This window comes from Palaemon carinicauda, chromosome 15 (genome assembly GCF_036898095.1).
Source record: "Palaemon carinicauda isolate YSFRI2023 chromosome 15, ASM3689809v2, whole genome shotgun sequence".
Lineage (NCBI taxonomy): Eukaryota > Metazoa > Arthropoda > Malacostraca > Decapoda > Palaemonidae > Palaemon > Palaemon carinicauda.
Window position 1 is genome coordinate 42,535,841 of NC_090739.1, and position 26,563 is coordinate 42,562,403.

General features: G+C 44.3%; 1 protein-coding gene across 2 annotated transcripts in view; it reads left to right on the forward strand.

Annotated features, from left to right (window-relative positions):
- LOC137654578 (inversin-like) overlaps positions 1–26,563 on the forward strand; it is a 338,734-nt gene that overhangs the window by 227,723 nt on the left and 84,448 nt on the right. For both annotated transcript variants that reach the window (XM_068388325.1, XM_068388326.1), the window contains exon 13: positions 4,378–4,580. In XM_068388325.1, the coding sequence (XP_068244426.1) occupies positions 4,378–4,580 (203 nt within the window). The remainder of the gene's footprint in view (positions 1–4,377; positions 4,581–26,563) is intronic.

Genomic DNA, 26,563 nt, shown 5'->3' on the forward strand with positions numbered 1-26,563 from the left:
CTGGTATCACCCCTTGCCAGAGGTCAGAGTTGCTGTTTGCTCCTCTCTCCAAGTGCCTGTTTCCGGAGGAGTTAATCAAGGGGATGGCTGCGGCTCTTATCCAGAAAGATACGCATGACCTCATGGCTTCTTCAGCACGTAAGGCTAAAACCTTACCTTCCGTGCCGAGATCTTACCGCACTCCTGTGGCTGATACACCTGCTACCAGATTCATTCCGCCCTTTTGTGGCAGAGCCTCCAGTAGAGGAAGTACCCGTGCAGACAGTCACCGGGGCAAGTCCAAGAAAGGTGCCAAGTCCACGAAAAGCAAGCTTTGACTTCCTTCCTCTCCAGACAGCTGTAGGAGCCAGACTCAAGACCTTCTGGCAAGCCTGGGAGAGCAGAGGTGCAGACGCTCAGTCTGTCAATTGCTAAGGGAGGGATACAGAATTCCGTTCTGCCGCAATCCCCCTCTGACCACATCTCCCATCAACCTCTCTCCCAACTACAAGGAGAAGGACAAGAGGCTAGCGTTACAACAAGAGGTGTCGCTCCTGCTACAGAAGGAGGCAGTGGTGATAGTTCGGGACCATCAATCCCCGGGCTTTTACAACCGTCTCTTCCTGGTGGCCAAGAAGACAGGAGGTTGGAGACCGGTGCTGGACGTCAGTGCGCTCAATGCTTATGTCACCAAGCAGACGTTCACAATGGAGACGACGAAGTCGGTCCTAGCAGCGGTCAGGCAGGAGGACTGGATGGTCTCGTTAGATCTGAAAGACGCCTACTTTCACGTTCCCATCCATCCAGACTCCCAACCTTTTCTGAGATTCGTCTTTGGAGAGGTTGTGTACCAGTTCCAAGCCCTGTGCTTTGGCCTGAGCACGGCACCTCTTGTGTTTACGCGACTGATGAGGAATATTGCGAAATTCCTTCACTTGGCAGACATCAGAGCCTCCCTTTATTTAGACGACTGGCTTTTAAGAGCTCCCACAAGTCGTCGCTGTCTGGAGAGTCTCAGATGGACTATAGATTTGACCAAGGAACTGGGCCTCTTGGTCAATTTAGAGAAGTCCCAGCTCGTTCCTTCCCAGACCATCGTTTACCTGGGTATGGAGATTCAGAGTCGAGCTTTTCGGGCTTTTCCGTCGGCCCCAAGAATCAACCAAGCCCTGGAGTGCATCCTGAGCATGCTGAGGAGGAACCGATGCTCGGTGAGGCAGTGGATGAGTCTAACAGGGACTCTTTCATCGCTAGCCCTGTTCATCGAGTTAGGGAGACTCCACCTCCGCCCCCTTCAGTACCATCTGGCAGCTCACTGGAACAAGGATATGACGCTCGAGACGGTCTCAATTCCTGTTTCCAAAGAGATGAGGGCTACTCTAACGTGGTGGAAGAACAGCATTCTTCTCAAGGAGGGTCTCTCGTTAGCTGTTCAGACCCCCGACCATCATCTCTTCTCGGACGCATCAGACTCGGGCTGGGGCGCGACATTGGACGGACAGGAATGCTCGGGGACATGGAATCAGGAACAGGAAACGCTTCATATCAATTGCAAGGAGTTGTTGGCGGTTCATCTGGCCTTAATGAACTTCAAGTCCCTCCAGCTAAACAAGGTGGTGGAGGTGAACTCCGACAACACCACAGCCTTGGCGTACATCTCCAAGCAGGGAGGGACTCATTCGAGGAAGCTGTTCGAGATCGCAAGGGACCTCCTCATTTGGTCAAAAAGTCGAAAGCTCACGCTGGTAACGAGGTTCATTCAGGGCGATATGAATGTTACGGCAGATCGCCTCAGCCGGAAGGGTCAAGTCATCCCCACAGAGTGGACCCTTCACAAGAACGTTTGCAACAGACTTTGGGCCCTGTGGGGTCAGCCAACTATAGATCTGTTCGCTACCTCGATGACCAAGAGGCTCCCATTGTACTGTTCCCCGATTCCAGACCCGGCAGCAGTTCACGTGGATGCCTTTCTGCTGGATTGGTCCCACCTCGACCTGTATGCATTCCCGCCGTTCAAGATCATCAACAGGGTTCTTCAGAAGTTCGTCTCTCACAAAGGGACACGGCTGACGTTGGTTGCTCCCCTCTGGCCTGCAAGAGAATGGTTCACAGAGGTACTGCAATGGCTGGTCGACGTTCCCAGGACTCTCCCTCTAAGAGTGGACCTTCTGCGTCAACCTCACGTAAAGAAGGTACACCCAAGCCTCCACGCTCTTCGTCTGACTGCCTTCAGACTATCGAAAGACTCTCAAGAGCTAGAGGCTTTTCGAAGGAGGCAGCCAGAGCGATTGCCAGAGCAAGGAGGATATCCACTCGCAGAGTCTATCAATCTAAGTGGGAAGTCTTCCGAAGCTGGTGCAGGGCCAATGCAGTTTCCTCTACCAGTACCACTGTAACCCAAATTGCTGACTTCCTGTTACATCTAAGGAATGTTAGATCTCTATCAGCTCCTACGATCAAGGGGTACAGAAGTATGTTGGCAGCGGTTTTCCGCCACAGAGGCTTGGATCTTTCCACCAACAAAGATCTGCAGGACATCCTTAGGTCTTTTGAGACCTCTAAGGAACGTCGGTTGTCCACTCCAGGCTGGAATCTTGACGTGGTCCTAAGGTTCCTTATGTCATCAAGATTTGAACCTCTCCAGTCAGCCTCTTTCAAGGACCTCACTCTAAAAACTCTTTTCCTCGTTTGCCTTGCAACAGCCAAAAGAGTAAGTGAGATTCACGCCTTCAGCAGGAACATAGGTTTCACATCTGAAACGGCTACATGTTCCTTGCAGCTCGGTTTTTTGGCTAAAAACGAGCTTCCTTCACGTCCTTGGCCTAAATCGTTCGAAATACCTAGCCTATCCAACATGGTGGGTAACGAGTGGGAGAGAGTACTTTGCCCTGTCAGAGCTCTTAGGTACTATCTTAAAAGGTCAAAACCCTTGCGAGGACAATCGGAGGCCTTATGGTGTGCTATTAAGAAACTTTCACTACCTATGTCTAAGAACGCAGTTTCTTACTACATAAGGCTTCTGATTAGAGAAGCTCATTCTCATATGAAGGAAGAAGACCTTGCTTTGCTGAAGGTAAGGACACATGAAGTGAGAGCTGTGGCTACTTCAGTGGCCTTCAAACAGAACCGTTCTCTGCAGAGTGTTATGGATGCAACCTATTGGAGAAGCAAGTCAGTGTTTGCATCATTCTATCTCAAAGATGTCCAGTCTCTTTACGAGAACTGCTACAACCTGGGACCATTCGTAGCAGCGAGTGCAGTAGTAGGTGAGGGCTCAGCCACTACATTCCCATAATCCCATAACCTTTTTAACCTTTCTCTTGAATACTTTTATTGTTGTTTTGGGTTGTACGGTCGGCTAAGAAGCCTTCCGCATCCTAGTTGATTTGGCGGGTGGTCAATTCTTTCTTGAGAAGCGCCTAGGTTAGAGGTTGTGATGAGGTCCTTTAGTATGGGTTGCAGCCCTTTATACTTCAGCACCTAAGAGTCGTTCAGCATCCTAAGAGGACCGCTGCGCTCAGTAAGGAAGACGTACTTATTAAAGGCAGAGTAATGGTTCAAGTCGACTTCCTTACCAGGTACTTATCTATTTTATTTGTTATTTTGAATAACTAATAAAAATGAAATACGGGATACTTAGCTTCTTGATTAACATGTATACTGGTTTTCACCCACCTCCCTGGGTGTGAATCAGCTACATGATCATCGGGTAAGATTAATATTGAAAAATGTTATTTTCATTAGTAAAATAAATTTTTGAATATACTTACCCGATGATCATGATTTAATTGACCCACCCTTCCTCCCCATAGAGAACCAGTGGACCGAGGAAAAAATTGAGGTGGTGTTGACAAGAAGTACTGGAGTACCTGACCACAGATGGCGCTGGTGAGTACACCCCCTCCTGTATAGCGATCGCTGGCGTATCCCGTCCGTAGATTTCTGTCGGGCAACGGAGTTGACAGCTACATGATCATCGGGTAAGTATATTCAAAAATTTATTTTACTAATGAAAATAACATTTCTATGCTCACCTGATGTTCATATACAATCTTCCTCCCTACTGAATCATGGAATTAAGAGTTGAGATAATATCGGCTTCAAAAGTAAGTCAAAGAGTATGTGGTGCAGTATCCCTTGCGTCTTACCATTTACTGCTATAAGGTTCTGTTCCTTGGTTAAGGGTATGTACATATTGAAGCAAAAGAAAATGAGTAAAATTTTATATATTCTGAAATTCTACGGGTAAGTAGTAATATTACAGTCAGGTGAGTACAGGAAAGAAATTGTATTAAATTCTTTTTTTCCGAAAAAAATCCTGAAAACAAGTGAACTATTTTTTTTTTAAACTGTTTTCAGTTGAGAACATATACTTACCTCTGAATCTTATGATTACAGTTGAAGAAGTTACAAGCAGTCAAGTTGACTCCAAGCAGGTTACTAGTACTTTTGTAGAATCAGTCGTGCAAGCAGTGGGTCATCAGTCGTCAGAATTAGAAAGCAAGAAAATTTCTGAATCTAAGGACGATTTGATTGTTCCTTCGGATTTTTTGAACGTTTCTGATGTAAAGAGCAAAGAGAAAATATTGACCATCAATGAGGTAAGTTTTATAATATGAAACTCAGTCATAAGCTGGTCAGTTTTGGTTATAGGAGTAAAGATCTTTATAACAATTCTAATTAACATATTAAAAACTAAAAATTCTAATTAACATATTAAAAACTAAAAATTCTAATTAACATATTATTTTAATATGTTACCCAAAATTAGAATGCTCTTTCTCTTGAGGACAGAAAAATTGGCCATAACAAATTAAAAATGATTTCTCCCTGTGTTGATGCAGTAGCTGCATGGCAAGATTGAAAGCCATTGGAACTCTATTGTGTATTACCTCAGGGTATCTTCCCTTCTCACATTCCTCAAAAGTAAATTATTCATTCCTCTATCATTGAATATTTTGACTATACAGTACACTTTGTTTTGTTTTGGTATGTTTTTTTTTTAGTGGTTTGTTATCCCTTTCTTTCACTAAGAAATCAGTGAGGTAATATATCCTAAGTATGCTAAATCCCATTTTTTTTCATGAAATCTAGAAGTACATGTACAGTAATTGGCTATTGATAATTAGTGTATATTCTTATGTTTTGTGTGTACCATTTAAGGCTATAAATTTTTCTGTGGAGAGTGGTGTCCTGAGTTTAACAGCTTGTTGGAGTACAAGATGGCAGCTAATGTTTATTTAATTGAAACTAGTATTAAAGATAAATTTGCCAATTGAAAGACGTGCATGTGTTTAGGGGTATGGCTAACGGTATGTCTGATCATTTTTTGGTGGAAGGAAAATTAGTTGTAGCAAAAGAGTGGGGGAATAGAGTAGGTGGATGTAAAAGGGAGCTAGTGAGGGTTGAACAGCTAATAAAACCGGGGTTAAAAAGTAAATATCAGGAAAGGTTGAAAATGGCATATGACGAGGTGAGAGTAAGAGAAACTGGTAATTTAGAGGAGGAGTGGAAGTTAGTAAAAGAAAATTTTGTTGGGATTGCAAGTGATGTATGTGGCAAGAAGGTTGTTGGAGGCAGCATGAGGAAGGGCAGTGAATGGTGGAATGAAGGAGTGAAGGTAAAAGTGGAAGAGAAAAAGAGGGCTTTTGAAGAATGGCTGCAGAGTAATAGTATAGAGAAGTATGAAAAATATAGAGAGAAAAATGTGGAAGTAAAGCGCAAAGTACGTGAGGCAAAGAGGGCAGCTGACCTGAGGTGGGGTCAGGGATTGGGTCAGTCATATGAAGAGAATAAGAAGAAGTTTTGGAAAGAAGTGAAGAGAGTAAGGAAGGCTGGCGCAAGAATTGAAGAGACAGTGAAAGATGGAAATGGAAGGTTAAAAGGAGAGGAGGCAAGGAAAAGGTGGGCGGAATATTTTGAAAGTTTGCTGAATGGTGAGGATAATAGGGAGGCAGATATAATTGCTGTTCCAGGTGTTGAGGTGCCAGTGATGGGAGATGAGAATGAGAGAGAGATTACAATAGAGGAAGTGAGGAGAGCACTAGATGAAACGAGAGTAGGAAAAGCCTCTGGTATGGATGGTGTGAAAGCTGAGATGTTGAAGGAAGGGGGTGTGACAGTACTTGAATGGTTGGTGAGATTGTTTAATATGTGTTTTGTGTTGTCAATGGTACCAGTAGATTGGGTTTGTGCATGTATTGTACCACTATATAAGGGTAAGAGAGATGTGCATGATTGCTGTAATTCAAGAGGTATTAGTTTGTTGAGTGTAGTTGGAAAAGTGTATGGTAGAGTAATGATTAATAGGATTAAGGATAAAACAGAGAATGCAATCTTGGAAGTACAGGGTGGTTTTAGAAGAGGTAGGGGTTGTATGAATCAGATTTTTACAGTTAGGCAGATATGCGAGAAATATTTAGCAAAAGGCAAGGAGGTGTATGTTGCGTTTATGGATCTGGAGAAAGCATATGAAAGAGTTGATAGGGAAGCAATGTGGAATGTGATGAGGTTATATGGAGTTGGTAGAAGGTTGTTGCAAGCAGTGAAAAATTTCTACAAAGGTAGTAAAGCATGTGTTAGAATAGGAAATGAAGTGAGTGATTGGTTTCCGGTGAGAGTGGGGCTGAGACAGGGATGTGTGATGTCGCCGTGGTTGTTTAACTTGTATGTTGATGGAGTGGTGAGAGAGGTGAATGCTCGAGTGCTTGGACGAGGATTAAAACTGTTAGGCGAGAATGACCATGAATGGGAGGTAAATCAGTTGTTGTTTGCGGATGATACTGTACTGGTAGCAGACACAGAAGAGAAGCTTGACCGACTAGTGACAGAATTTGGAAGGGTGTGTGAGAGAAGGAAGTTGAGAGTTAATGTGGGTAAGAGTAAGGTTATGAGATGTACGAGAAGGGAAGGTGGTGCAAGGTTGAATGTCATGTTGAATGGAGAGTTACTTAAGGGGGTAGATCAGTTTAAGTACTTGGTGTCTGTTGTTTCTGCAAATGGTGGAGTGGAAGTAGATGTACGTCAGAGAGTGAATGAAGGTTGCAAAGTGTTGGGGGCAGTTAAGGGAGTAGTAAAAAATAGAGGGTTGGGCATGAATGTAAAGAGAGTTCTATATGAGAAAGTGATTGTACCAACTGTGATGTATGGATCGGAGTTGTGGGGAATGAAAGTGATGGAGAGACAAATTGAATGTGTTTGAGATGAAGTGTCTAAGGAGTATGGCTGGTGTATCTCGAGTAGATAGGGTTAGGAACGAAGTGGTGAGAGAGAGAACGGGTGTAAGAAATGAGTTAGCGGCTAGAGTGGATATGAATGTGTTGAGGTGGTTTGGCCATGTTGAGAGAATGGAAAATGGTTGTCTGCTAAAGAAGGTGATGAATGCAAGAGTTGATGGGAGAAGTACAAGAGGAAGGCCAAGGTTTGGGTGGATGGATGGTGTGAAGAAAGCTCTGAGTGATAGGAGGATAGATGTGAGAGAGGCAAGAGAGCGTGCTAGAAATAGGAATGAATGGCGAGCGATTGTGACGCAGTTCCGGTAGGCCCTGCTGCTTCCTCCGGTGCCTTAGATGACCGAGGAGGTAGCAGCAGTAGGGGATTCAGCATTATGAAGCTTCATCTGTGGTGGATAATGTGGGAGGTTGGGCTGTGGCACCCTAGCAGTACCAGCTGAACTCGGTTGAGTCCCTGGTTAGGCTGAAGGAACGTAGAGAGTAGAGGTCCCCTTTTTGTTTTGTTTCATTGTTGATGTCGGCTACCCCCCAAAATTGGGGGAAGTGCCTTTGGTATATGTATGTATGTATAGGTAGGGGAAGATCAGAATTTGGTATACAAGCCTTCTCTTCTCTAATCCCCATATTGTTGCTATTACCCTTGTTCTTCGGACAAACTGTGAGTGGTCATTTGACCTTTTAATAGATACTTTTGTAACGAAGCTTACAGCTATGGAGTTGCAGCTTCTAGCACTCATTCTTTATCTGCAAATAAGAATCTGCATCAGAAAGTAAGCACTTCCTTTCAGAAGGATGATGTAAACATTTCTCTAAAGAGAACTTTGTCAGGTCATATCACACTAATTGCATCTACAGCATTGACTCCAGTGTTTCACCAAGCAGCGTATGAAATTGTGCCTCGACATACGACTGCGGTTTTCAGGGTTACTCCAATACCTAATGTATATGTATGAGTCAAGTCACCATGTTATTTACTCAGTTGTGGGCCATACTTTAGCCAGATCAGTAGGTCCTGGATGTTCTAAAGCCTTTATAATACAGTACCAGTGTGACAACATTAACCTAGAGAAATTGTCAGACCTTCATTCAGAATTAAATCTTTACTGGAGAATAAGGCAATATAGGTTTTAAACTCCTCTCTTGGTTTTGATATCCATCTTTTCTTGGTTTTTAAAGTGTTAGGAGGGAGGTGTCCATTAGTGGATGTCTCCTGATGAGTACCTAGTAAGAAAAAATTTCCTCCCATTTCATTCCTTTAACAGCGTTAACTGCCATTCGAAGAGGTGATTGAATGTTCTCCGTAGATCTACCAGGACACGTATTTCCATGTTCCAATTCAACAAGATTCCAGGGAATTTATGAGGGTCATACTGGGAAACAAAGGATATCCATTTAGTTTTCTATGCTTTGGACTAATCACTGTCCTTCAAGTATTCACCAGAGTCATGGCTCCCATAGCAACATTGCTTCATCTTATTGGTGCCATATTCTTAAGTATTTAGACGACAGGATAATTTTTTATTCTACTGAGTGGTAATTCTAATGAGTTTTGAACATTAGAACCTGTTCCACTGGTGGTTCAGCATTATAGGGAAAATATCCTCACTGAAGAAGTTCATTCCCTATGCAATATTAAGGTTGATACCTCTCCAAATTAATTTGAATCAACATTGGCCCAAGAGTCAAGACTCTAAGGCAGCATTTATTTTTATGAATTTCAAAGTCAGAACTGAGAAGGGCAGTAAAAATTAATCATCTTTTAGGAATTCTGTCCTCGATAGAAGCGCAGATGCGCCTGAGCGATCTAGAACTTCTAGGAGTGACAATGTTAGTTTTTTGTTACGTGCTCCTAAAATCATATGATAAAACTACCTTGTATACATTTCAATTTCCCCTTTTTGTAATGGATGAGAGTTGTTAAACTGTTACGGTATCATTATTAGTTTTGGTTACAATAGTCTCTAAGATTTAATGCCTCAAAGACATTGACTTTTATCAGACTAATCTGTTACCTAATCTCATTATGAATTTCATTACAATATCCTCCTTTGAGCATCATTACAACTAATAAACAAAAACCTTTATTTGTTCTTACACGAATACATAACTTTATCATTTATATGATTTTACTCTTAAGTCATTTAGTTACGACCAGAATTAAAGAAGTTGTGGAATTTTGGTAACAGGGAAGGAGTGGCTGAGTCAGCGAGACAGCTCCAATCATCTCGTCGTCATCGTAGGGGATAGATGTTTTTACGACCGCTTCCAGGCTGTACTTTTGTGCTTGCGCTTCTGCTATGCTTTGTGTTTATCCTTTTTACTTTTGTATGAGAGTGTTCATGTGTGCTGTTCAAGGTACTATGAGAATTTTTCCCAGTCTTAATGAACATCCATAATTCCCATCCTGTTTGCCCAAATTGTCAAGTTAGGTGCTGTATCTCTTCCTCTATTTGTGATTTTTGCAGAGAATGGACACCTTCCCAGTCAAAGATATAATATAAGACATAAAAAGAAGTCTAAACAATATTCACCATCTGCTTCTTCCTCTTCCAGGGTCAAGAAACAAAATCTTTTTCTGGGTCGACCTGTGACGGCCGGTGAAAAAGTCCTTCTTTACACTTTTTCTGATATAAATCTTCCAAATATACCAGAGAAAGATAAAAGCATGGAATGCAGAGGTTACTACCCTCACGCGAGCACCTCGTGGGTGTCGTGTATACATCAGGGGCGTGTGAAAACCACTATTCACAGGCTGTCTTCCATTTAGATAACTCCTTCATCAAAGGGAAGGGCCGTAACAAAGACCCCAGAAACCACACTTGGACCACGCCACCGTCACCCACACGAGCGCCCTCTAGGTCATCCTTCTGTTTTGGACTTGCCCGCAAAGTCGTAATTGTTTTTGTGCTTTCGGTGTTTTCGAGTGTTTGTTGTTAATTCATCATGACTGACGCTGCTACTTCACCTTTACCAATGTTAAGTACCATAGTTTGTTTTGACAATTTTTTTCAGTACCGGGCATTTGTTCTCTTTCCAGTAATGTGGATTTTAATTTTGGAAGTGGCTTGGCCTTCCTCGGTGACGGCAGCCATTTTGGCCTTGTTCGCAGCGATAGTTTTTCAAGTTAATATTGCCCATCTGGTACTCTGTCATCTAGGTTATATCACTTACGATTTATGACCATTTTTATTATTATTATTTTATTATTGTTTTTACTATGGTATTTTTTTGCTAGCAAGTCCAATTTGGACGAACAAAGAATAACGTTCTTGCCTTGGTTATAGTTTACGCACGCCTCGTTTTAGACTATATCTTTATATTTATTTGTTACGTTGTCGTTATTCTTCGTTCTTGGTTATTACAATTTTATCAATATTCTTATCATATTATTGTGTGATTTTGGTTCTTTATAATGTAACCATGAGAGCGTGAGCATGGAGTGCTCGTTTTCTGTTACTACAGTTACGAGTTACCCTTTCTCTCATTTTCTTTCTTAAGCTCGAGTAAGGAGAGGTGGATTTCCCGTTTTCCGTTTTATACGATCGCGAGTTATTCCTGCCTCCGCTTCTTCTCCGGGTTTATGATATAACGTTTGATGGTATTTACGTTTTATTGATGTGGTTACTGTTAATATAGCTAGCATTATTAATAGGTTCTGTTAGTGTATGAGTCATTATTTTGGGATCGCTTTATGCCGACACCCGTAGCTCCGTTCTCTTCGGAACGTTCACCGCCTTGAGTTATACTCCGCTATAATGGATACTCATTGGGTTGGGACTAGTCAGATATTTGGAGTGCAACGGTGAAATCCGGCACTCAGACTCCGGCTTCGGCCTTATGCACACGAACCTTTTTTCATGATTAATCACAATTTCATTATTACGGTCCTTTTTCATCGAATCTCCGGCTTCACCGGAGATCACACAGACGTTCAGCATTGAGGTTAATATTATCTTACCGCTGATGTTCACGTTTTCACTATGACGGACCTTTGTCACCGGATCTCCGGTGTCAACAGAGATCACTCAGACGTTCAGAACCGGGGTTAACATTATTTTACCGATGAGGTTTATAGTTACATGTTACGTGGTTACTGGATTTTAGTATATTAATTTGTAGCTCTAGCTAACAATTTTGGAAACCATATTAGTCACACATAATTAATGTTATTTATTTCTTTTGATTCATCTGTTCACTGACCAGAGTCTCAAGGAACAGTAAAATGGCCTCTCCTGGCATGGTTGGTTTCGACCTGGCTTTTTATTAGAAGGGGCTAGCGTTCGATCCCAAGTACGGAGTAGAAATTTATTTCTATTTGAACACGATGTTGTATGGATATTTATCCATATATATACATATTTATAATTAAATATATGCATAAATATAGACATATGTATTATATACATGTACAAATATATACATAAACATATATTATTATTTATAGATAATTTGGTTGATCACAGCCTGTGAATAGGATCACTAACCAGAGTTTCAAGGAACATCCAGACTTATGTCTCCTTTCTTTTACAGAAGGTCCGCCTACATGGTATGGTTCCCGGAGTCATGCATGCTCTGCTACGAGCTGTCCTCCCTACTCCTGAACGATGATGTAAGCTGGTTCTAATTTTTTTCTTTTTGGTATCCTTTGGCGATGATTTAATTTGTTCTTGATTTATGTTTACATCGCTTATCGAGGAGAATGGTCTTCTCCTTCATCACTAATCCCCTCACTTCCTTCAGGATGATGATGAATCTCTCCGGGCTGCAAGAGCGGCTCTCCGCCCTTGGGTGTCAAGATTTGGAAGGAATGCTCCACCTGGCAGACCCTATCTCCTCGGCGTGTCCTCTCTAGGGTTGGACGTCGACCCCATGGACGGGCAGGTAGGTGGTGATGAGTTTTGAGCCTTCAGCTTTGCCATTATCTGCGTCACCGGCCTAGGACCCTCAAAGGATCCTGATGTTCGTATTACCTTGCATAAAACCGTGACTGCTAAAAGACGAAGTCCGATAAGTCCAGGGCTTCGACAGCGGGTCGTGCTCAGGATCCCTCCTTCCCCGCCGACCTGATCAGGGATAGGGTTAAAGAGCAGATACAACACATTCTAGGGCAAGCCAAGGAGCTATGACGGAGCTCAAAGATATGGTGGCGAATCTGATCCGTTCAGGAACTCGGATGTCTCCCCCTACAGCCCCAGACGCATCGAAGTAACCTCCTTCGATAAAAACAACCCATAGAAATTTGCCTTACATGTCCCATATACAGATGGTACCATAACTCTGGATGGCATAGGCGTCCGCCCTCTAGAGGTCCTAGAATTTACCCTCCGGGACTTGAATTCCCATTCAACGGATTCGTTCGATTGAAAGAGCATGCCTTGGTTAGGTTAGACAAGGTACCGAAGGTAACGGTAATATTTCCTAAAGAGCAGGCCCAAGCTGTCTGGGCCAGGATGTTGTCGGTCTGGGGGTACGCTAATTCCAAGCTCACCCCACAATATGGGGCCTACGCCATATCTACAACTGCTCTCATTATTACCTTGCCTATTACGGATAAATTGACAGGTCTTACTATTCAAGATGTCAAAGAAGGTTCTGCCATGCCGGCTCTTAAAGAGATGGACCCCACCTCGGGGAGTCCCTAGCCTCGATTTATCCCACTGAGACCTTGTTTCGGATATTCACGAAGAACCTATCTCTGTCCTACCAAATCGACCTACACGCTTTGTGGTCTGCTCGGGTTAGTTGTAGGAAATACGTTCTGTCTGAGGCCTCTATCAGACATGAACCGAGAAGGCTGATAGCTTCCTCCTGCTGGGGTAAAACCCTTTTCCCTCAGGAGGAGGTGAACAAGGTTCTACAAGATGATACGAGAGCAAACCAAAATTGCAGGTGAGGCGGGGCCTCACTGCCAAAAAGAAGGTCGAAGACCAAAAGCAAGCTTTCTTCAAGAAGAAGCAGAGATTTATCCCCTACAAAACGAACCGGGGTCACTGCCATCAATCGTCAGTTACCCACTCGTCATCACAGTCTTCCTCTGATTCGACGTCTCTGCATCCGAATCCCCCTCATCAGGTGGTCTACCTCACTGATTCCCCAGGTACACATCCTAACCCCGTTTGGATGTCCTCTCCTGCATACAGCACTAGCTCCGAACCCTCAGGTTCCTTTCGTGGACACCAGAGAGGAAGCTACAGGAGTAAAAGACAGTTCCGCCATCGAGGCGGACCTAGGAAAATGGGGGCTCGGGAAAGGAAAGGACCTAGATTCACTCCCTCACAACGAGGTGGTCCTGGTAGGGGGGAGACTTTACCACTTTCGAGACCATTGGACCTTCGGTCCGTGGGCTCATAGCATAATCTCTAAAGGTTTGAGGTGGAAATGGCCACAAGGTTCTCCTCCTCCACCAGTGACCTTCTCCCAGAAATCCACTCCCATCCTGAAAGAGTACACCACAGAGTTACTCAAGAAGAAAGCAATCAAACGGGTTCGATCACTGAAGTTCCAAGGCCGCCTGTTCACAATTCCGAAGAAAGGCTTGTCGGCATTGAGAGTGGACCTAGACTTGTCAAAGCTAAACTCTTACATTCTCTGCGACAAGTTCCGGATGTTGACTATCTCTCAGGTACGGACCTTACTTCCTCGTGGGGCCGTCACCACCTCTGTCGACCTTACCGACGACTATTATCATGTGCCTATAGCTCGAAACTTCTCTCCTTATCTGGGTTTCCGCCTAGGCAGGAAAGCCTTTGCCCTTCGGCCTCAACATTGATCCCAGGATATTCACGAAACTGGGAGAGACAGTGTTAGAACAACTCAGGAACCAAGGGATACAGATCATTGCTTATCTGGACGGTTGGCTTATTTGGGCCCGGTCGGCCATAGAAGGCAACAGAGCTACGAAGGAAGTACTTCGATTTCTCGACAACCTGGGATTTCGGATCAATCTCCAAAAGTCCCGCCTGCAACCATCAGGCCACTTAGAATGGTTAGGCATTCAGTGGGACCTTTCGAAGCACACGTTGTCTCTCCCTTCCAAAAAGGTAAGAGGAATAGCTTCCAAGATCAAGAATTTTCTCAAACACAAACAGGTGTCCAGAAGAGCCTTAGAAAGTATCCTCGGCCTTCTCCAATTCACTTCAGTAACAGATCTCCTATTAAAAGCCAAACTCAAAGACATCAATCGAGTTTGGAGAAAGAGAGCTACAGTACCTTTAAGAGACAAAGTCTCGAAGATCCCCTCTGTCTTGAAAATGAGACTACGCCCATGGTCCGAACCGAAGAACCTCTCCAAATCGGTTCCTCTACAATTCCCACCTCCACAAGTGACATTCCATACAGCCGCGTCTCTAAGTGGATGGGGGGATTACTCCGAACATCAGATGTTTCAGGGCTCTTGGTCACCCGCCATGAAACAGTCCCATATCACTGATGTCGAAGCCATGGCAGTGTTCTTGACCCTGAAGAGACTCTCTCCTCCGAGGTCGACCCACATCAGAGTATTGTCAGACAGCACAGACGTAGTACACTGCGTCAACAGAGGAGGATCCAAGTCACCCAACCTGAATCAGATCCTGGTCACTATCTTCGCCTGGGCAACAGAAAAGAACTGGTTCCTGTCAGCAACTCACCTAGCGGGAGTCCAGAATGTGAGAGCGGACTCACTATCCAGGACGAAACCACTGGAGTCAGAATGGTCTCTAGACATAATTTCATTCCGGTGGTTCCGGGCCTCCAGGTAGATCTATTCGCAACTCAGATGAATCACAAACTTCCTTGTTATGTGACCCCAACCCTGGACCCTCAGGCTTATGCCATGGACGCATTAACCCGGTATTGGAACCATTAGAAGAAGATTTACCTATTTCCCCCAGTGAATCTTCTAATGAAACTTTTACACAAACTACGCTCCTTCCGGGGGGCAGTGGCTTTAGTACCACCTCACTGGCCAAGAACAGTTGGTTTCCTCTCCTCCTCGAGTTGAAACTCCGTCCCTTCCGGATCCCGTTCCCCAAACTGACCCAAGTAATCCAAACTCACTGTGTCAAATTACTCAAGGATAGCCAAAACTCTAACTTTGTGGACTACAGGAAGTTTGCAGCTCGTAGAGACGCGAACATTGACCCGGAAAACGTTCTCTTCATCGAATCAGACAAAAGGGACTCGACAATTCGCCAATATGATTCGGCCGTTAACAACTAGCAGATTTCCTAAGAGTTCAGACCATACTCGCATGTCTCCGAATTTAGCCATCTCTTTCTTGAGGTTCCTATTTGACAAAGGCCTAACAGATAGCACTTTAACCACCATCAAGTCAGCTTTGAAGAAGATCTTCCTTGTTGGGTTAGGGTAGGCTGCGGGTTGAGAGGGTGCTAATTGTAAAAAATATTTGCCAAAAATACACTAATCAAGACAGGCTAATGAAATTTTGAGGCATTATTAGCACTATAATAAGGCATATCCTCTGTAAGTTTTATCCTCCTACAGGGAAAATAAAGGATTTTATGAATAAAAATGTGAAAATTGGAGCTAGCGACTTAAAGTTGTTTGGTGACCAGTGAGAAACTAATGTCTTGAATTGAAATTCGCTCTGTCATTATGTTTGTTTATCCATATGGAACAAGCAGACCAAGTTTTATCAAAATCGAACAGTAAATAAGCACACAGAAAGAAAAAAACGAGGAGGTTAGGTTAGGTTAGGTAGTGAAACCCCGGCTGGTGATGGAGGGATACCTAGAAATAAATATTCACCAAAAATTAAAATTTCGATTTAGGGAAAAAACCTTCTGTGTTTTTCTAGGTATTATGTCACTTAATGGCCTAAAACATCTAAATATTATATTACTTAAGGCATAAGAGCAGGACAAGCAAAGAAATACACCCCTCTCCCGAAAAAGAAAAAACGAGAAATTACGATTTTTGTCTGATGACGAAAATATTGGATATAAAATCATAGTCTCCCCTGAGCCCATTTTCTTTGATATCACTGATATCAGAAAACGTATTTGAACAGTTTTAAAGGGGTAACCTATAAAAATTAGAAAATTACTAATGATATTTCGTATTTTTTCTATTAACATAAGGGGGGCGTTGATGACCAGGGGGGGGCATTATAGAGGCTGGAGATGAATTCTACACATATCACGGCCTTCTGATAGGTAAAAGGAAGACTTTTAGCAAAGAAATAAACAATTGGGAAAATTCACCCCATCAACCTGGAGAGAACCCTTCATTAACCTAGCTGATTCCTATTTCTCATCTATTCCAAAAACATGTGCTAGGCTTCGACCTTCGGTTCGGCCACAAAAGGACTCTTGGTCTCTGAACGGTGTCCTCAAACTTGCGACGGACATGGACAATGAATCCTGCTCTTATATCACTCTTCTTAGGAAGACTTTATTTCTAACGGCTTTGGCCTCAGGTGATGGAATATCAGAACTAGCAGCTCTCTCACGAAACCCGGAAAACAGATTTCCTCCCTTCAGCCGAAGTACTCCTTTCTCCAGACAAAGCTTTCCTAGCTAAAAATGAGGATCCGCAAAATAGGTGCTCCCCTCGGAAGATTATTCTTCTTCCCCAGGATCCTTTCTCTGTGTCCAGTCACTACTCTCAAGGCCTTTTTAGCTAGAACTGCCACCCGCTGGTCTGGCCCCTTGGTTATCAGGGAACAAGGAGGTACTATTTCCATTCACGGTATCAAGCAACAAATCCTCTACTTCATTAAACATACTAATCCGGAATCATTTCCCCAGGCTCATGATATACGGACAGTAGATACCTCCATCAATTACTTCCAGAACAGGGACTTTGATGATTTTAAAAAATATACGGGTTAGAAATCCCCTATGGTTGTCAAACGCCACTATCTAAAGATCTTACAGGCCCTTAAATACCCGACGATGGCAGCGGGGAGCCTTATCTCTCCCCATTAATCTCTTCTTCTTCCTTTCTTCCATCTCTTCTCTTCTCCCTCTTACCTGCCACTCACACCATGTCGCCACTCTCCTGGGTAGTTCGTTAGCCCTATGATATTTGCCATGTTTAATTCCTATGGTTTAACTGTTATTGTAGTTACCGTTCCTTTAATGATTAGATATGCTTAGACATGTAAGGTTTGATGCCTTTTGCATTTCGACACTCGGTTGATTCCTTGTCATCATAGTTATTTAGCCTTACGTTCCCTATGTCATTTGGCTAGTTGGTAATTGGACGTTTACTTACATTATTATATATTATTGTCGTACATGGTGATTGTATTCTCCTCATTATGTTATTACTTTATTGGGCTTGGAAGGCATTCTCTGGTACATTTTCACCGACCGTCACAGGTCGACCCAGAAAAGGGATTTTGACGAAGGAAAAATCTATTTCTGGGAAGAGACCTGTGACGCCCGGTGAAACCCTTCCCGGTTATTTTTGTACGGACCCACCCTTTCCTTGCCAAGTCATATGTTCTTGCAGAAGGATGACCTAGAGGCGCTCGTGTGGGTGACGGTGGTGTGGTCCAAGTGTGGTTTCTGGGGTCTTTGTTACGGCCCTTCCCTTTGATGAAGGAGTTATCTAAATGGAAGACAGCCTGTGAATAGTGGTTTTCACACGCCCCTGATGTATACACAACACCCACGAGGTGCTCGCCCGAGGGTAGTAACCTCTGCATTCCCTGCTTTTATCTTTCTCTGGTATATTTGGAAGATTTATATCAGAAAAAGTGTAAAGAAGGACTTTTTCACCGGGCGTCGCAGGTCTCTCCCCAGAAATAGATTTTTCCTTCGTCAAAATCCCTTTTTAGTAGTTCAGGATATCTATTCAGATCCTTTTTTACTAGTTTTCCAAAAATGACAGCTATCCTTTTCAGAGTTCCAAAGTGATTGATGGGACAGTGAGCCCAAGATCATGCATTGTGATAATGATCATGTGTCTTCGTCCCTTGTCCAACCAGAGCAAGAAACCATGCAAGTTTCATTTGTTTCAGATTATGACAACCTTAACAGATCCCCCATCTCCTATAAGCATGCTCAATCAAGGGGGTCACATTTTCCTTTTAGTTCTTGTCAATCAAGAAGTTTTCTCAGATTTACAGGTAGTCTCTAGTGAGAGTGTTTAAAATCTCACCAAAAATGCCACTTCAAATACTGCATTGACTTTCACAGAATTACCTCACTGATATAACCTATCATGCATATTAGTATGATATCTCCTTCACATTATTAATGTCCTTCATTTATTATTATTATATCCTTAAGCCTTTTCCTAATTCCTTCCCAAATCCTTCTGTACATTTACTTTACTCTCCCATACACACCTACAATGTATCTTTCCAACTCTTTAGATTCTAATTATTTTTCGCGATTTCAATTGTCTTCTCTGTAAGGACACCGCTCCCTTCGTCGTCCAGAAAATCAACAAACTGTTTATTTATTTGAATTCTCCTTTCGCCACACCGTGGTTTCCCATGTATATGTATTCCGCTCTATCAGAGCTACATTTTGACATATGTATCATTTCATTACATGTTTCTGTTAACTCATAATTCGTATATTTGTAAGTGTAGGAAAACACATATATTTTGGCGGGCAATTCATTCTGATTTGGCGCCAGCGCCATCCTACCTTTCCGTCCGCACCTTGTAATATACTCCCATGCACATTTGAATAAAGTATCAGTTGATCTTGGTGACGCTTGTCTCACTGTCCTTACAACTGGTGACCCCGGAGTTGAAAGTAGCATCAGCGGTTTTGGCTTTGCCATTAACGGACTTATTACGGCCGTGCTACCTTCTCTATACTCCGTTACCTTAGGCATGAGCCTGCCTTTGGTTCTCCCACACTTTGGTGCATGTAAGGCAGTAGGATGAGCTTAACCGACATATCAACTTCTCACCTCTTCGCCGACTCGTCGTCTGGCCACGATGCAGGAAGCAACGCGCCCATCGCACCCAACGGCCTCGCCTCAACGCCCAAAGTCAAACTGCCGCCCTTTTCTCAACACAACACCGCTTCCTGGTTCCTGAGAGCAGACGTACTCTTCCGTGTCGCTAGACTCAGCGACTCCTGCGCCAAGGCTGACATCGTTCTCACCTCCATACCTGAAGAGGTATTCGACAAGATTTCCCCATGGCTCGACGCCCAGGCCGGCCAAGTTTCATACGACGACCTGAGAACAAAACTCATCGGTATCTACTCCCTCTCCGTCTCAGCAAGGGCACAGAAAGTCCTGGACCTCGCCGGCAAGCCCATGGGTGACACCTCTCCTGTCGAGGCGTGGGACGAGTTAACCGGCATGCTCTTGCTCCCCGAAACAGACAGCAACGGCCGACGACGTGAGATTAGCTTATCTCGCAAGATCTTTCTTCGACGCCTACCACAGGACGTAAGGGCCTGATTGACAGACGCCGACCCTCTCCCGATGAACGAACTCCTGTCGAAGGCTCAGAAGCTCCACGAGGCCTCCAAAGCATCTCGCCTCGGAGCATCATCGTCAACACCGCCTTCGTTCTCCTCCTTCAGCAGCTGCTCTTCCATAGACTCCTCGGCAACGGCCCCTGAGGACGACGAGATCAACGTTCTATCAAGAAAGAAACCGCCGCAACCAACACGACCGAACCCTAGGACTAACCCAGCATGGTGCTTCTACCACCAACAGTTTGGCAGCGATGCCAAGAAATGTAGAGCACCATGCAGTTTCCCTAGAAGACGACGCCAGAAGCATCCACCTGCCACCATCGCAGCCGCAGGTAACCAAAACAAGAATGGTTTCTATATCCTCGATACCATTTCCAACCTTAGACTCATGGTAGACACCGGCGCAACGCAGTCAACGTTCCCACCTTCCAAGTCCGACCTAGACCGTGGTCCCGACAAAAACGCTCCCTCACTCATCGCCGCCAACGGATCTCCCATACGGTGCTATGGGATTAGGACACTCGAGATATCTATCATGGGCCGTTCGTATTCTTGGCCCTTCGCCATCGCTGACGTCAATCGCCCCCTCCTCGGTGCGGATTTCCTCGCCCACCACGGACTCCTCGTCGATGTCGCTAACAAACGTCTCATTGACACGGGAACCTGCCAGTCCCGCGCCCTAGAACACGGCCCTGCAACAATGTCCGTATCCGCCGTAACGACGCACCCCTACGCCGACCTCCTACAAGAATTTCCCGAGGTTTTCAAGCCCGAGCTCCGACACTCGCCAGGTTCCCCGTCCTAGCACTGGATCTACCACCGCATCACAACGACAGGACCTCCTACTCACGCCAAATTCCGCCGCCTACCGCCCCAGAAACTGAAGGATGCCAAACGCGCCTTTGAGGACATGGAACGCATGGGTATCTGTAAGAAAGCATCGAGTCCCTGGGCATCGCCCCTACATATGGTAAAAAAGCCGGACGGGTCCTGGAGACCTTGCGGCGACTACAGGCGCCTCAACCTCATCACAACGCCCGATCACTACCCGCTGCCCAACATGCAGGACCTAACGAACGCGTTGCACGGCGCGAAGTATTTTACCAAGATGGACCTCCTCAAGTCTTACTTCCAGGTCACCGTATTTCCGGAAGACATCCCGAAAACTGCCAATGTAACGCCGTTTGGATCCTACACCTTCGCATACTCAACCTTCGGTCTACGCAACGGCGGGGCGACCTTCCAACGACTAATGGATAGCATTCTGTGGGTGACCTACCTTTCTGCGTCTGCTACGTCGACGACATCCTGATATTCTCGAAAACCAAGGAGGAGCACCGGAGGCACGTCCGCACCGTCCTCAAACGCCTACAGGAGAACGGCCTGGTCGTACGTTTCGACAAATGCACGTTCGGTGCGGAAAGAGTGGATTTCCTTGGTCACCGCGTATCCTCGTGCGGGGTAAAACCCATGACAACGAAGGTCTATGCCATCAGAAAGTTCCCGATACCTACGACCATCCGCCAACTTCAGGAGTTCCTGGGGATGGTCAATTACTACAGGCGCTTCATCCCCAACATCGCACAAACCCTGTCACCCCTCGACAATGTCCTGAAAGGAAAAGCGAAAAAACTCGAGTGGGGTTTGCCCCAGCAACAGGCATTCGCCCGGACGAAGGATGCCCTCGCGAATGCCACCACCCTGGCTCATTTTGACGACAACGCGCCCCTGCGACTAACGACCAACGCCAGCAACGTCGCCTGTGGGGCTGTGCTGGAGCAACTCGTCGATGGTTCTCCTCGACCGCTGGCATTCTTCAGCAAGAAATTGAAACCCGCCGAAACAAGATACAGCACCTTCGATAGGGAACTCCTCGCCGTCTACCTCGCTGTCCGCCACTTCAGGCACATCTTGGAGGGCACTCCCTTCACAATCGCGACGTACCATCAACCCCTCGTACACGCTTTTACGAAATCGACTGACGCATGGTCCTCCCGACAACAACGTCATCTCGCAACAATCGCCGAATTCGGGTGCACCATACGTTACGTCCCAGGAAAGAAAAATCCAGTCGCGGACGCCCTTTCAAGGATTGAAATTGACGCAATCCACCTGGGAATCGACTACGCCAATCTCGCAACCGAACAACGCACCGACCGAGAAGCACAGGATCACCTGACGGGGCCATCCGCGCTCAAGATAAGTGCGATTCCCCTCGGACCAGCAGGAGTAACTATTCTTTGCAACACCAGCACTGGCCGCTCACGTCCCTGGATACCGGCCTCCTGCAGAAGGAAAATATTCGATATCATCCATGGACTTTCACACCCCTCAGGACGCACCACCGCTCGCCTTCTGTCTGAGAAGTTTGTCTGGCCAGGGATAAAAAAGAAAGGACGCCCGGGAATGGGCGAAGTCATGCATCAACTGCCAGTCAAGCAAAGTCAGCCATCACACCGAATCAGGGGTAGGCGATTTCCCCCAGCCAAAAAGACGTTTCGGTCACATACACATCGACGTCGTAGGACCATTGCCCCCTTCTGGATCTGCTCGCTATCTGCTTACGATCATCGATCGCTCCACAAGGTGGTTGGAGGCATCGCCGATGACCGAAGCTACGACTCAAGCATGCGCCGAAGCCCTCCTGTCAAGCTGGGTGAGCAGGTTTGGCGTTCCTGACGACATCACGACAGACAGAGGCCCCGCTTTCCTCTCAGAAATATGGCTCGCTTTGGCGAACCTGATGGGGACGACGCTCCACAACACCACGGCATACAACCCCGCAGCAAACGGCATGGTCGAAAGAACTCACCGCGCCCTCAAGGCGTCCCTGATGGCGAGCTGCACCGACGGGGACTGGAAATCACGACTTCCTTGGGTTCTTCTCGGCCTTCGCACCACCCCTCGCGCAGACGGCAAACCTTCGCCCGCCGAAAAGGTTTACGGGGAGGCGCTCGCAGTTCCTGGCGAATTCTTTCCCTCATCAACCGACGACACGCAGCTGGATCACCTAAGGGACATCGCCAGGAAGTTCAGGCCATGTCTCAAAATTTACCAGGACAGAACCAAGCACTTCAAGCCAAAAAACCTGGATGACTGCGGGTACGTTTTCGTCCGTGTCGACGCTCATCGACAACCACTAACTAGACCTTATCGAGGCCCCTACCGGGTAATTAAGAAGACAACGAAAGCCTTCCTTCTCGACGTCCATGGCCAAGAGGACTGGGTCTCAATAGACCGCGTGAAACCAGCATTTCTCGAAGGAAGCGACACCGCCTCCGCCGGACCTGGCAGATCCAGAGTTCCACCTCAAAACAAGGCGCCCAACGAAAGAAAAATCATCAAACGACGACAAGAGGAAGAGATCCTTACGCCGACCGCCGGCGCGCCCCTCCGTTCAAAAACAAGAGGAACCCTCCGACGCCCGAAAAGATACGAAGATTGATCATCAGCCCTCTACGCCGCCCGATGTCTTGGGGGGGGGGGAGTACTTGTAAGGACACCGCTCCCTTCGTCGTCCAGAAAATCAACAAACTATTTATTTATTTGAATTCTCCTTTCGCCACACGTGGTTTCCCATGTATATGTATTCCGCTCTATCAGAGCTACATTTTGACATATGTATCATTTCATTACATGTTTCTGTTAATTCATAATTCGTATATTTGTAAGTGTAGGAAAACACATAAAATTTGGCGGGCAATTCATTCTGATTTGGCGCCCGCGCCATCCTACCTTTCCGTCCGCACCTTGTAATATACTCCCATGCACATTTGAATAAAGTATCAGTTGATCTTGGTGATGCGTCTCACTGTCCTTACATCTCTTTTCTAGCATTCATTTGTCATTTTTATCTTCTTAATCATTCTAAACCTCTTTCTTATCCCTCATTCCACTTATTCCCATTCCTATTTTTCATTCCTTCTCGCATTTCCCAAATTCATTGATTTCGCTAACTTATTTGAATTATCGTAGATGTGGCAGATGAAATGTGCAAGGAGAAGGAACCTGGCTACCCCCGTGTCTCATCTCTTTGTCATATTGTTTCATCCTTCTCTCTCCCTGTTGTTTTCCTTATTTGTATCCAAGAATAATGCATGTAATATTCACATTTTAGTATCGTATTTATAATTAAAAACAGCAAATTAGATTGTATGCATTGTTTACATTCATATCAGCTGATCAGCCCTGCCTAGTCTGTCGTCAACCTCAATTTTTGTATCAAATACAGTAACTCCCTTATTATTAAGGCATGCTACTGAAGGATATTTCATATTTACTAAAAGAAACAATTATTACATGATCTATCATTTTCCAATTAGCATATTAATTCCAATAGTTTTATTTGAGATGCTTCTCTCATATTTTATTTACTTGTACTGCGAGTTGAATTGCATAACGTTAACCAGAGTTTCATTCATGTTGCCGATGCACGGTATTTTATAGTTTTTAGCTCTGTGGTTCTTGATTATAAAGCCTCCATAGAGGCTTAGCAAAGAAACAAAGGCTTCCTTTATTACAAAGAGAGAGAGAGAGAGAGAGAGAGAGGAGAGAGAGGAGAGAGAGAGAGAGAGAGAGGAGAGAGAGAGAGAGAGAGAGAGAGAGAGAGAGAGAGAGAGAGAATATCAATGATTTGAAGTTTTCTGGCATCCTGACATTGAATAAGAGAGAACTAATTCTCTCTCTCTCTCTCTCTCTCTCTCTCTCTCTCTCTCTCTCTCTCTCTCTCTCTCTCTCTCTCTCTCTCTCTCTCTCTCTCTCTCTCAATATTCAATTTTGTTTCGGAAGCATCATTGAATTTTAGCAAATTACAATTATTTAAATAGTTAATTGTGCTGTAATAAAACATTTGTGCTTTTTTTTTAAATTTTGGGTGTATTTTATCAATCTAAGTATTTTGGGTGCCTTGATCAGATCAGCTGATCTGATCACGGCACCCATATTACCTATATGGATAAAATACACCTGAAAATTAAAAGAAAAGTACATAAATGTTTTATTAAAGCTCAATTAACTATTTAAATAATTGTAATTTTCTATAATGCAATAAGGCTTCCCAAACGAAATCGAATATATATATAGAGAGAGAGAGAGAGAGAGAGAGAGAGAGAGAGAGAGAGAGAGAGAGAGAGAGAGAGTGTGTGTGTGTGTGTGTGTGTGTGTGTGTGTGTGTAATCAAATGCACAGTTTTTGTTTATTTATTTAAAAGCAACAATTATTATTGAGATATTTAAGTTTTAAGTTTATAAGATAAGCAATATTTCTGTTTAAGAAAGTACAGATAACATACTGCGCAAGAGACAACACATAAGAAGTTGCGTTATGCTTCTGGAGTAGCGGTGTAGGCTACGAGTTTTGAACGAAAACACAGAACACTTATAGTAAGTACAGTTACGCTGTACAGTAGTAATATTACTGTACATATATTACAGTAATATACAGTACAATATCAGTGAGTATTAGGTTACAGTACAGTATTACAAGATAGGAACAACTTTTGTTATACAGAACAGTAAGGGGATGATGACGACTCGGTAAACTTTACCTTAGCACAATACTGTACTGTAACTTTACTGTGTCCAGTAGATAGTGTACATGTCTGCAAATGTACTGTCCACTGTACATAGGATTATAAACTGTTGTAGAAACCAAATTAAAACAATATTAAGCAGTATTTATTGTGTTAATCATCAGCTTTGGCATCCGCTCGGGGTAAAGGGCAGTGACTTTTTAGGTTAGGATTTGGCCCTACCTTGTGTAGTATTTATTCGCGAAAATTCGCTTATTGCGCCTGTGTCTGTAACCTAACTATCACAAATAACAAGGCTTGACTGTATTAATTCTTAATACATTATGTATTGCAGGTATACAGTATTGAAACCTTGTCCTGATACATGCACAAATTAAACAATATTCTAATTCCAAAATTACATGTTTGGTCTTTTCACACAAATGCAGACACATTTAGCCCTGCAACCACAAATCCACAAAGATAGGAAAATCAAATTCACTTCATGTTTGCTAACTGAACACGCCACCACCACATGTGTATCCAAGCTAACGCGCCAAGGGAACGTGCGGCTATCCACATCCACACACGTAACCCATTTGGCATGCCAAGAGAACATACCACCATAACCACATGTGAGATAGGACAACCTGCCACCGTTTATGCTTGAGTTGTGCAGAAATGCCAGCTAGGAGAGTGCCTATAAATTGGCAAGTACAATACTCATTCCTCGTTCAGTGAAGACCACAAGAAAACAAGATTTTCATGTATATAAGAGGAAAAAGGCAACAGAACCTCGCCCACTGCTTTCTCATGTAGCTGTACCTATACATTATCAAAATTCTTACTATTCAGCTCCCATGCGCAGACGTTCCCGATGGGATTCGCCTGATAGATCTTTTTCTCCACAGGTTTCTAGCTTAGAGGAGTCAAAACCATCTTTACTTCCTCCAACATATTTTGACCATGGGACCTTAACAAGAGGCAATCAAGGCTCGCCACAGTCATTATCAGGTTTTTCGCCTCAATTTTCAGGTACAAAAGGAGAGAAATGATTTTCTGAGTAAAGCAAAAAGATCGTTCTATAATCAGGAACCTAGATCTTTGGTGGCGAGACAAGAATATAGAATGTCCAATCCAGCTCCTATCACTATAGATGACTCATCGGAGCCAACTCTGGGAACTTTTCTGATCATATTGGAGTAGCCTCCTTGAAAGTGTCGATACCTGGCCCTGCAGAGGCATCGTACTTCTTGAAAATCATGAGCCTGATTTGGCAACTCAATGACCTTGGTGACCCTCCTCGTGCCTAAGTAGAAAATGCAATATTGATAGTCTTCTCAGGTTCCTAGAATAAGTGACAGATTTGATATATGTCTTTCCAACCAGGGTCAAGACACTCTTAACTTACTTAATAAACAGGTATTAGAGACAGAAAATTCTCT